The sequence below is a fragment of the Mustela putorius genome, unplaced genomic scaffold, assembly GCF_011764305.1.
Source record: "Mustela putorius furo isolate JIRA1106 unplaced genomic scaffold, ASM1176430v1.1 tig00003972_pilon_pilon_pilon, whole genome shotgun sequence".
Lineage (NCBI taxonomy): Eukaryota > Metazoa > Chordata > Mammalia > Carnivora > Mustelidae > Mustela > Mustela putorius.
In genome coordinates, this window is record NW_025422115.1 from 11,910,734 (window position 1) to 11,923,166 (window position 12,433).

At 45.3% G+C, this 12,433-nt stretch overlaps 1 protein-coding gene across 5 annotated transcripts in view; it reads right to left on the reverse strand.

Moving 5' to 3' along the window:
* ATP10A (ATPase phospholipid transporting 10A (putative)) overlaps positions 1 to 11,672 on the reverse strand; it is a 199,294-nt gene extending 187,622 nt beyond the window's left edge. For 3 of the 5 annotated variants that reach the window (XM_045070734.1, XM_045070735.1, XM_045070732.1), the window contains exon 1: positions 11,014 to 11,670. In XM_045070734.1, the coding sequence (XP_044926669.1) occupies positions 11,014 to 11,474 (461 nt within the window). In that variant the 5' untranslated portion in view covers positions 11,475 to 11,670. Of the gene's footprint in view, positions 1 to 11,013 lie in introns of all 5 variants that reach the window. The other 2 variants (XM_045070733.1, XM_013049942.2) reach the window with 2 other exon arrangements.
* Positions 11,673 to 12,433: the final 761 nt, after the last annotated feature.

Genomic DNA, 12,433 nt, shown 5'->3' on the forward strand with positions numbered 1-12,433 from the left:
AAAAGGGTGGATAGAAGAGTAGTAGGAAGTGAGAACAAAGGGCTCAGTTCCATTGTCTGATGACAGCTGGGTTTCCTTCCATTTCATTAACCCCTCTGTTACTGGATTCCTTCTTGGACAGAAGGTTCCATTCAGAAAAGCACTGGTGGGGGAAGAAGATGAACAGGAAGAAAGGTGGGAGAAGTGGGATTCCGGGGGTGGGGGTGGGGCGCTCCAGAGCTTTGGAAGGGACAGTATTTTAAGACCCAGAATATGCCCATATCTGATTCACACCCTGGGGCCTTTCTAGGAAAGACCTACAGTTCCTGGAAGAGGCAGACCTGACGGGGGAGAAGAACCTAGGCAGATTCCCACGCCGGGAGCTAATGTCTGGACTGTTCTAAGATCAAGGATCATGGGTCCTAAAGCCTGGGAAGCACTCTTTTGAGGAGTCCTGCAGGGCCCATTTCTGGAGGAAGCAATTCTTGGCAGCTCTAGGTTTGTTTTCCTTTTGAAAATCAAAGATTTACTTTAGGGTTTGTTTTTTTTTTTTTAATTTTGTAACAGTTGACAAACAAAAAATGAGAATTTCAAAGACACCATTAAATGAATCAATGAATTAAACTTACTTGATATATTTTTTTTTAAAAGAGTTATTACCAAATAATTACCAAAATACATCACACACCGCTCTCTGATAAGCAAATAATGCCTCAATTTTGCTATTCTCCACAGGGCTTTTCCAGTGAACTGCATTTCTAAGATTCTGGGGCCAACCAAGAGTACCCCTGGATTATCAGGGTCCAGGAAGTCAACAATGGGAATCCTCTGCTCCCATTATTCCAACATTTCAAAATGTTTTTCAGAAACTGTCCATTTACTCATGGCAAAACCACACATGCTTAATGACACTTAAAGTTCTTTGTTTTGGCTAGAAGAACATGTGCTTTGGGGTAATTAACAAGGTTAAGAAACATCTGGACCAAAAGATCTGAACAATAATAGAAATAAGAGCAGTAGCAATACTCATAATAACGAGCTACAGTTAACCTCTTCAAACACTTACCTGCCTGCCTGGCACTGCTCCAGCCTTTCCATGCATCATCTCACTTTATCCTCCCTCCTATTTAAATAAGGGCACTGGGCTGAAGAGAGATGCAGCCTGCCCAGCATCTAACTGTTGGCAAGGGTTCAACCTCACTGAAGGGGTTTTAATTGTCCCTGATTGGCTTAAAATGGGCAAAAGAATTTGTTATTACCTAATAAAAATAGTTTGGTAGGCAAAGTATTTCAAACTACAGTATGCCCAGGGGAAAAATACCCAGGGCAATGCATACAAACTGCACTCTGGGAAAATGCAAAACAAGCCCAGCTAAGAGTACTCTAAAAAAGCAACATCAAAACAGCCTTTCCATTTTTTCCTGTTAGTTCTTTCAACGTACTAAATATAGCAAGCTTAAGACTTGTACAGATAAGTACACTGGGCTCCCCTGATTCGGGAACTCAACAAGTAGCTGGACCATCCATTCTCGTGAAGGGCAGGACCCTAATGTCACACAGGCCCTTCTCCATCTTCTCAAGTCAAGTAATCAAGTGCTTACTTTCAAAGTCTTCCAAAAATGCTTTTCAGTGATGGCAGGGCTGTTTCTTATGGGGTGGGACTGTCCAGAGCAAAGCGAGTACATCACATACCATTCAGCAGCCTAGCCCATGAACACCAGGTGCCGGGAAGACCAGCAGTCATTATGGTGACTAAGTATTTGCAAGCACACCTACAGGCACTACTGTCCTGGAACAGCCTGACCCCTTTCAGGAAAGATGGAACTTGCCGGGTTCATGACCACCATAAAGAATGACCCTCAGATAGGATCTAGCCATACCATGGCAAGGCAAACCAGGACACTGAGCTTTAGGGGGCACAAAAAGCTACAGAAGAATTGAAAAAGGCTTCAGGGTGCCAGGGTGCCTGGGTGCCTCAGCTGGTTCAGCATCTGCCTCTTGGTTTCAGCTCAGGTCATTATCTCATGGTCCTGAGATCAAGCCGCACATCAGGTTTCATGCGCAGCAGGGAGTCTGCTGGACAGTCCCTCCTTCCTCTTCTCCCTCTACCCAGCCCTGCCCTCCCACCACACCTGCACTCTCTTTATCTCTCTAAAATAAAAAAAATCTTAAAAAAAAAACAACAGGACTTCTAATCCAGTTAAAAACGGACAGAGGATCATAACACACATTTTTAAAAGAAGACATACAAATGATCAAGAGGTACAGGTAGATGTGGTTTAACAACATGAATGATTAGGGAAACACAAATCAAAACTACAATGGAAATAAAAAACTACAATGCGATATCACCTCACACCAATCAGGATGGTTAGTACCAAAAGAGAAGAAACAGCAAGTGTTGGTGAGGATGTGAGGAAAGGGGAATCCTTGGATATCACTGGTGGGATTTAAAACTGCTACAGCCACTACTAAAAATAGTATGGAGATTCCTCAAAAAAAATGGAATTACCATATGGTCTAGCAATTCCACTTATGGGAATATACCCAAAGAAAACACACACACTATGTCAAAGAGACATGTGTGTCCCCATGTTCACTGCAGCATTATTTACAGTAGCCGAGCCATGTATAAAAAACGGGTGGTGTATATATATAGCGGAATATTATTCAGCCATGAGAAAAAAAAGGAAATTCTGCCATGTGACAGCATATATAAACCTAGAGGGCATCACGCTAAGTGAAATAGGTCAGACAGGAAAACTGAAATACTCTGTGATCTCATTTATATGCAGAATCTAAACAAAACAAAGCAAAACTAAATAAAGAGAGCAGACTGGTGGTTGCCAGAGGCAGGGGTTGGAGGAATAGGGAAATAGGTGAAGGTGGCCCAAAGCTACAAAGTTCCAGCTATAAACAAGTTATAGGGATGTAATGTACAACACTGTGACTGTACTTAAGAATACTGTAGTATATGTGGAAAATTATTAAGAGTTCTCACTACAAAGAAAAAACTTTTTCTTTTCTTTTTTTTTCCTTTTAAAGATTTTATTTATTTATTTGACAGAGAGAGATCACAAGTAGGCAGAGAGGCAGGCAGAGAGGAGGAATCAGGCTCCCAGCAGAGAGCCTGATGCAGGGCTCGATCCCAGGACCTTGGGATCATGACCTGAGCCAAAGGCAGAGGCTTTAACCCACTGAGCCACCCAGGTGCCCCTCTTTTCTTTCTTTTTTTTTTTTTTGTATCTATATGACTGACGTATATACAACTACATATATACACATATACATAAATACAGATACATAAATCCATAATGATAATTTTTAAAAAGCTAAATAACCCTTAGGAAAAGTAGTTAACTAACCTTACCAGGGTAATCATTTCATAAAATATTTAAGTCAAGTCATTGTGCTGTATACCTTAAATGGAAACAGTGCTATATATCAATTATATTTCAATAAAACTAGGGGAAAAAAAAAAGTCCTCTTCTGGTTCCAGAAGTATGGTAAGAAATATTTAAGATGAGCTGGGGATACAGACCAAAAAAGAAAAAAATAATAATAATGATTGCAGGTTATGTCAAAAGACTCAAGAGCCAAATGAATTGGCTTCTATTGACCGGAGGATAGCAACTATAATAATAACCACAAAAGGCCCCAAACCAATGGATTATATTCAAATATATAAAATCCATAGTAAATAAATCCACAATAATAATTTTTTAAAAGCTAAATAACCCTTAGGAAAAGTAGTTAATTCCAGAACAGCAGCAAAGAAAATAAAAGATAAGCCTGGACCATCTTAGAGCCAGAAAGTAGGGAAGAACTCAGGAAACTCTGGGAAAATGTCAAAGGGACACAGGGCTTCGCTGAGAAAGCTCCCAGTCACCAGAGCTGAAACAATGTGGGCAACAAGATAAATTATAAGAGCATTCAATTACAACCTACAGAATAAAACAAATACCCACTAGTCTCCACTGATAGGAATAAATGATTGAGCAAACTACCGATGAAGAAGAGAAAAAATGCTCTTCTAAGAATTCTACTCCATGAAAACAGAAGGAATGAAGGTAAAAACAATCCCTTAGAATACCACCAAGATCCACTTATGGGTGCTAATGTTAGAGGGCAAAAGTTTGAGGAGAAATATGATACCTACATAGTCTCAAGATATTAATTTTTCACAGCAGGAAAATAAAAAATTTACAATATCCTAACCAAGAGAGTAAAATTAGTGTGTTCAATAGTAAGATATATAGGCATCATATACACCCTGATATGATATAGTGTGAAGGACATCACTTTAATGGTTCTTGCCAAAAACCCAGTCTCAACCTAATCGTGAGAAACAACACACCAACTCAAAATGAGGGGAATTGTACAAAATAACTGGGGCTGCCAGAATGGTGAAATAAGGACCTCCAGATAAATTTGCTCCTCCATAAAAGCAACACTGGCAAAATTTCTAAACCAACTTTTTCAGAAGCCTGAGTGTTAACAAGTAAGCCCTGCCATAAGCTGAGGGGAGTTTATTCAAGAAAAACTGCAGAACCTCAATAACAATAGTTGGATTTGTGGAATTTTAACTTGGCCTATTCCCACTCCCCCCTCCCTAGCTCTGCAGTACCTATGAAAATCAACTTGACTTGATGCCATCAGAATGGGTAGGCAGAGTTCAGAGGTCCTCAAAAACTTGATTCCCAGAACAATGTTGTTAAAGAGGAGCTGATTTGGACCTCACTCTATGGGTAAAGCCCTGTACCCAGGGCATGCATTGAAAATAATCAGCGGCAGGGACATGGGTGGATCTGTCAGTGTCCAACTCTTGGTTTTGGCTCAGGTCATGATCTCGGGGTTGTAAGATTCAGTCCTCCCCTCAAGCTCTGCTTGAGGCATCTGCTTGAGATTCTCTCTCTGTTCCTTCCCCCACTACTGTGGAGGAGCAGGTTCTCTCTCTAAAATAAATAAATTTTTTTTAAAAATCAGCAGCAATTGTTCAACATTGCAGCTACCTGAAGGTGTTGTACCAGTTGAGGCAAAAAAAGTGTATTTTTTCATAACTGTTTCTTCTCCTATGTGGATTTAAAAGACAATTCCACACACCAATAATTATGAATCTGTGTTGATGGACATATAATGTGTAAAGATGCAAATTTATAGGCTAGTAGTACCACAAAGGAGGGGGAGAAAATAGAATTATACTGAGCAAATTTTTCTACACACTATGGAAATTGTTAGTATTAATGCTAACTACATTATTTTAAATTAAGATACTATTTGTGATCTCTATAGCACCATTACAAAAATAAGAACATCAGCATAGTAAAAGAAAAAACATGGAATTAAAATGTTATGCTAGAAAAATATTTATTCAAAGAAGGCAATAATAGACGTCTATGGGGCAGAAACATGTTAAGACACACAGAAAACACACAGCAAATTGGCAGACAGAATTTCTACCTTATCAGTAATTATATTATATGTTAATAAAATACTACAATCAAAAGGCAAAAACTGGCAAAATAAATTTTTCAAAATATATAATTCAACCATATATCATCTATAAGACATACACTTTAGATTCAAAGACAAAAATAGGTTGAAAGTAAAAGGATAAGAAAAGATATACCATGGAAACCGTAACCAAGAGAGCTGAAGTAGACATATTAATTTTAGACAAAATAGATTTTTAAGACAAGAATTGGTAGAGAAAGAAATGCATTTTATAATGATAAAAAGATCAATTCATCAGCAAGTCATAAAAATTTTAAATAACTACGTATCTAACAAAGTCCCAAAACATATGAAGCAAACACTAAGAGAAATAAAGGATTCTGTAAGAACTGGGAGACTACAAACACCGCACTTTCAGTGATGACTAAAACAACAGGCAGAAGATCAACAAGGAAATAGAAAATGTAAACAACATTTTAAACCAAATAACAGAGCTAAAAGATATCTATAGAACATTTTATACAACAGAATATATATTATGCTCAAACACATACGGGACATTTTCCAGGATAGATCATAAAACATTAACACAGTGGTCAAAACTAAGAAATATGACTGACATTAGGTTAAGATGGAATTACACATATAAAGCACTTGCTTCCTATCAACAAGTAAAAAAGAACTACCCTATGCCTACCTTCTGAGGGCAACTAAGTCTATAGGAAAAAAAAGGTTCTTTTTCTATAACTTGACAACCATGAGCCCAGTCAGCCATGACACATGACAGATATCAAAAGAAAAATAACTTAAAAATCATGTGAATGCAATGTCCAAATACTATTCCTCAAGTGCTCGCCTGCCTAGCATCCCCGAGAGATATCCCTGCATAAAGAGGACATGCATTATCTGGGCATGCTCCTGTCTCCTGGATCTCGTCCTGGTGCCTCTGCTTTTGCAAATCTTCTACCCCAAATAAGACAAAGTTGCTAGGCTTCCATGGAAAAGATATTTCTGCTGCTGACAAGGAAGAGTGCAGCTCTCCAGGAAAGGGAAGGAAGAAGAGGAGAGGCAAGATAAATGAACAAAAAACAAAAGGAGAGCTTTGCTGGGTATCATTTCAGGCTCTTCTGAAAAAACAAATCATGAAGCCCGGTGGGACAGATAACACCTGTGAGCTGGGGAAACGAAGTGAGAATCAAAGGAAAGGCAACAGGCAAGATTAGAGCAATTCCAAGATAAGCATTAGAGCACCCCCCACTACCTGTTTTCCCAAAAGAGCATGGAAATCAAATCCAAGTATAGAGCCCAAATAATTCTGGAAGAAGTCCCCTCAGGTGATTTCATGCAGAAATGTTACTGTTTCCGCCATCCAGGAGACGGACATAAGAAGGTATCAGGAAGACTACATTAGGGTCATTACAAAGGGAATTGAGGCAAAAGGGAAACAAAATTACACACTGACCAGGGCAGGGTATGGGGCAGAGGGAGGGAGGGCCACAGGACAAGAGCACCAGAGGAGGTATGTGGACCTGGGGCGAGCACCCCACTTGACAAGTTAGGAAAGAGGGTGCAGGCAAGGCAAGGGCCTTATGCAGCTCCCGTCCTTCAAACTGTGCCTTTGTAAGACCTGCTCTCGGAGCAGGGTCGGGGCGAGGTTGGCTTGCTTTAACAAGTGTTATCACTGCCCCAACGGTTGAGGAGGAGGATGAGAGTGCTTTCTTCCACGCGTGGTCCCTGCTTCTTCCCTTTGCCTCTCCTGGGCAACACCCTTTTCTAGGAATATTCCTTCTTCAGCTTCCTCATCGCCGCCCACCTTTGCTAACTACTCTGCTTTCCTGCTGCCAGAATCACCTGAGTCTCCAGGCTGACTCCGTATTCCTATCCCTCTCCTCTTCCAGCTCCACCAGCCTGGCACCCTCCAATCATTTCTCCCCTCTCAGCCCAAGCCCCTGGTGACAACTGGTCTTGTCTCAACGGACTGCTCAGCAAGCCCTCTTTCTTTTCTCCTGTGGCCCCGAGGGAGAGGACGTCTCTGGCCACGTTTTGCCAGCACCAAGAAGGTCTGAAAGGGCTTCCCACACTCAGCCCAACTCACTCGTCCAGAGCCAGTGTTGCTCAAACTGACCATTCCCACCAGCTGGGCGGCCACGGGCTGGACCTGACCCCCTGGGATCACCGACCTCCCTCTCTCTCATCTCACTGAGAATGGCTCAGGAGGATTTTCCTCAATACCAACAGTCTGAAATCCGTGAGAGGATGCAACAGGCTCAGGACATGGAAGCAAAGGACGGCTTTTCAAACTTCCACATGTAAACAAAGCCATGATGTAGATGCCAGCACTCCCACCGCCACAGGCTCAAGAGTCCAGGGGTGGGGGCCCGGGAAGCTGCATTTCTAACAAGTCTAATGGAGATCTCATAAAGAAGGGACCCAAGGACTAGGTTACTGATTCACACAATGGTGTGAATGACTGACACACTTCTCGCTGCAGTCAGAACACAGAGATGTCCAAGAGAACAGAGACAGTGTCAGCAGGTAAGCCTCCCTCAAAAAAAAAAAAAAAATCTGCTCTCACCCTGCATTTACAGTTGCTTTGCCTGCATTTACACCCCTCTGCACATCAACCAGAGCTGTGACACAACACAGCACAGACCTCAACTATTCACAACTGTGCTTCCCATTGTCTCTGTAGTAACTAAAGGCACTCAACAAACTGGCCAGACATAAAATACATTCTCTCCTGGGCTTCTCTGGTCCGTCCCCATGCCAGCGCCCTGAGATCTGGCCTTCGAGCACACACCTTGTGCCTACAAACAGGTTATGGCCTGGCTGCAGTCTCAGGCTGCCCTGTGACCCTATTGTGCCCTATCACCACCACATGTTCCCTCAACAGTAGCATCCGCCCCGTCTGGCCACATCCTCCCTTGTCTCACTCATGTTCTCCTCTGGGAGGCCTCTCCTGAGCTGCATCCTGCATGCCTAACCTAGGTGCCCTGCCCAGGTCGCCCGTCCCTGGACACATCCTGCAGTGCAGTCAGCCCCCACAGTAAGCTGCGGGTGGGCCCCACCCTCCTCCCTTTTGTATCACAGGGTCTGGCTAGGGCCTCTCACAGTGAGGAGTAAATCAGGGCATTGGTTTGAGTTGATGGACAGGAGTTTCAAGGCAGCTACACACAGCCTGGAATGCAGTGGGTGTATAAGTCACTCACCATTCTCAGAGGACAGGGGAGGACTCAGAAAACCACATCACTTAAAGCTCAATCCTGAAACCATCAATCTTAGACTTTCTGGGAGTTGAAGAGTTTGACCTGGCTTCTGAGCAGGATGACTGACCAGTCTTCTCAAAAAACAGCTACCACCCCTCTCACACCTACATATAAGCACCTGGGACCTTCCTAAGGAGAAGGTCCCTTCTCTCCCCCAGGAAAGCTTTCAAGAAATTCAACTTGGGAGCTAGGAGATATTTAAGAACTTCTCCTGAAAGTACCATTATCCCTGAGGACCTGCCTCCTAGGGCTGTACTGATTATTTAAGAATACCAGTCAGGTCAAGATAGAAGGTGAGAACATAGACAGGTGTGGTCCAAGGGGAAGATGAATGTTTCAAAATCCCATGAAGTCTTTGAGGTCAAGTGAAGAGAACTGCTTCTGGGTCCCCCTCTATTTTCTCATCTGCATGTTGGGGGTGGTGGTTGCTTTAAGAGTCAATTGATTTAAAGGGTTAAAAACACTTCGTAATTAAAAATACACTATACTTCCTGAAGCCCAAGTATTTCTGCAAAGGAGGCTTCAGGCTCAATAATAACAAGAAGTGGTATGTGTGTAAAGACTTAAACCTTCCAGAGTCCCACCAGAGTGATGTCATACAGAAGCCAGAGGTACGGCTTCCCAGAGTCCTCACACTAGGGACAGAGGACCTTTGTGAAATTGCCGAGTCCTCCCTTCTTGGACTCAGGCTTCTTGCAAAGCGGAGCCAGGAAATCCCATAGCTCTGGCCACCGACATCATGCTTGCTGACTGGACAGTGGGCACCCCTTGAGAGCAAGAGGGCAGCATTACTCAAAGTATGAGCCATTATATAAGCATCACCTCTGTGCTAATTAAATACTCAGATTCCTGGGCCCAATCCCAGATGAGCTTGGTCAGAAACACTGGCAATGGAGCCTGAGAGTTGTTATTTATAACAAGCTCCTAAAGTAAGTTTTATATAAATTTAAGAAGCTCAAGTAACAGAATGTTGGAAAAGCTGTGGAACTGAAAAGACCAGGTCAAATTCCAATACCACTGCATAGCAGCTGTGTGGCCATGGGCAAGTTACTTAACCTCTCTGAACATCAGTTTACGCATTTGTAAAATAAGTATGAAACACAACCAATGTTGCTGGAAGAGTCAGAAATAATACTCTGCACCTATGTTATCCTAAGAGGTAGGAATAACCATGGCCCTCACCTTTTAGGGGAACAATCTGCCACTGTGAGCACAAGGGGTTTCCTAGAAGCCTCTCACAAGTGATGGAAGCCAGACAAGACTGATGTCCTTAACTCAAAGGCCTACATCAGTCATTTACATCAGGAGTCAAACAGAGCGAACAGGAGAGAAAGATGGGCCAAGCTTTGTATGTGGAAGCCAAGCCCATTAGCCTTCCTGAAGGGTTCTACCTTGAGGTGGGTTCAGCTACTGATGCAGCTCCAAGATGACTCTGCAGCCTAGTGGCTATTTGGGGGTGGGGAGTCTAAAGGGAGAAGAGACAGCAGTCACCCCCAACCTGAGAGTCCAAAACTCTGGGAAGGTGCAAGGGAGAGAGAAAGTTTAATGACATACCCTAGTACTATGTAATGACATACCCTAGTACCAACTATGCGCAGGACTCAAAAACCCCTCAGAGCTTCAGTCTTTCCATTTGGAAACTGGAGTTAAATTTTAGAAAACTAACATTAGGCTCCATAGCTCAGGGGTTAGAGTACTGGTCTTGTAGAAAACTAACATTAAACAGTCAACTATGGGATGGTACCCAGCTGGGTGGCCTGATCACAGCTCACATTAATGGGTGGACACTGTTATTATTACTCCTGCTTTTTTATTTGTCTGTGCTGGTCACACCAAAACTTGGTGGCAGTTTCACTGTTGTCCCAAGAGGAGAGGTTATGTAAGCTTGAGCTTTATGTACCTGTATTGATTGTTAAACGTGTTAAACTACCTGTCCTAGAGAGTCTGACCAAAAACTGAAGCTAGGACTTCAAACCAGAGCGCAGAGCCTGGATTTCCCTCCTTTTTACTCTTAAAAGGCGGGAGTGGTGAGGATGAGGACGCTCAGAGGCTGCCAGATTCCAGCCCTGGGATCATTCCGGTTTGGACGAGGCGTCTGAGTGCCAATCAGGGTCAGGGTACTCCCGCACGCAGCATTTAGGTTTCCTGCTTTCTGCGTCCCCGGGCGCAAAAGAAGCCGGGCCCTTCGCCCCTTGTCGAGCCGCTCTGGGCCACCCCGCCCGGTGCCATTCACGCCGCGCCCCACACCAAGTTCCCCGAAGCGCCGCGGCCCTGAGCTGACCCCTCGCTCCCCAGCACTGAGCGCCCGGCTCACCTGCTGAAGACGAGGCAGCCCAGGTGGTTGATCTCGTGGTCTGAGCGGTGGCGGCTGTAGTCCTCCCACAGGTCCTTGAAGGCCGTGACGGCCAGGATGAAAAGCACGGGAGCCAGCGCCAGGCCGGGCTGGAAGGCGTTCACCGCCGGCACGAAGTTGAGCAGCGCGATGAAGACAAAGTACACGTTGGCCAGGCGGTGGAACTGCTCGAACAGGTTCTTGGGCAGGAAGGACAGTAGAGTGTACTTGGTGGTCTTGAGCCGGTTGTCCGCCAGGTGCTGGGCGCCCCCGCGCCGCCGTCGCCGCGCACCCTTGGTCGCGCCAGCCGCTGGATCCTCGACGCCCGGGGGCGGCAGCAGGTTGGAGCGCACCACGCGCGTCCTGCCGTCTCCGCGCCGCCGCCGCCGACGACGACGACCCGGGGACCCGGGCTCCTCGGCCGCCGCCGGATCCCGCTCCATGGCCGCGTGTCGCCGCGCCCGGCTCCTCCGCCGCTCGCGCCCGCCCGCGCCAGCCTCCTAGGTGATCATCGCCGGCGGCCCGGGCGCGGTGGCGCGGGCTCCCCGCCTGAGGGACGCAAGGAGACGGCGGTCAGCGCCCGCCCCGCCCAGCCGGCTAGTCCGCTGTCGGGGCCGGGCGCAGGGGGGGCGGGGCGGGGCGCGCGCGGCACAGAACTCCCTTGTACTCGCGCTTGCCTGGCCGCTTCCGCCGAGGCAGCTCCTGGCCCCGCCCCGCGCCGCGCCCAGGCTGGGATACCGCGGATAGCGGGAAACAGAAAGACGGGAGCTGAAAACTTTAGAGCGGTTTAGTTTCGTTTCCAGAAGCATCAGTCAGTCCCAGAACAGTGCAGACGCGCCCTGACTCCGGTAGGAGAGAGGAAGCTGCAGAGTCTGAGAGCAAAGGCAGCGCAGTCCCCTGGCAACCGTCAGGCTCTTCCTGGGCCAGCTCTATTTCCCAGGCCCTGGACAGGGAAACGGTCTGGGAGCCCGGATTAGGAGCCTCCTCTTGGAATCAGCTAGAATCAAAATCCAAATGAGCCATGCCATACCAATGCTACGATTTTTAAATCTCATTTACCGAAGATATCTGCTTTTGGGGAGAGCCCAAGAAGTTGGGATTCTGTTGGCTCTACACCCTTCCCTACGCCTGCTCAACTTCCACCTACTTTCAGATTTACTTCTTGGGTAACTAGACTTTTCCCTTTCCCTGACCATCGCTGCATTTTCTTACTTCTTACTTCCCTAAATAGACTTTTCTTTTTTTTTAATAAGAATATTTCTCAGTGGCAAAGGCAGGCTTTGGTTTGAGGTATTTTTCTTTTCCTCTCTGGTAAACCCTCAGAGCCAAAATATCCCTGTGTGCTGCAGTTCTGAAGCGGCCTCAGAAAAGCTATGACAGGAAATTGAAAGTGGTTGTTCGG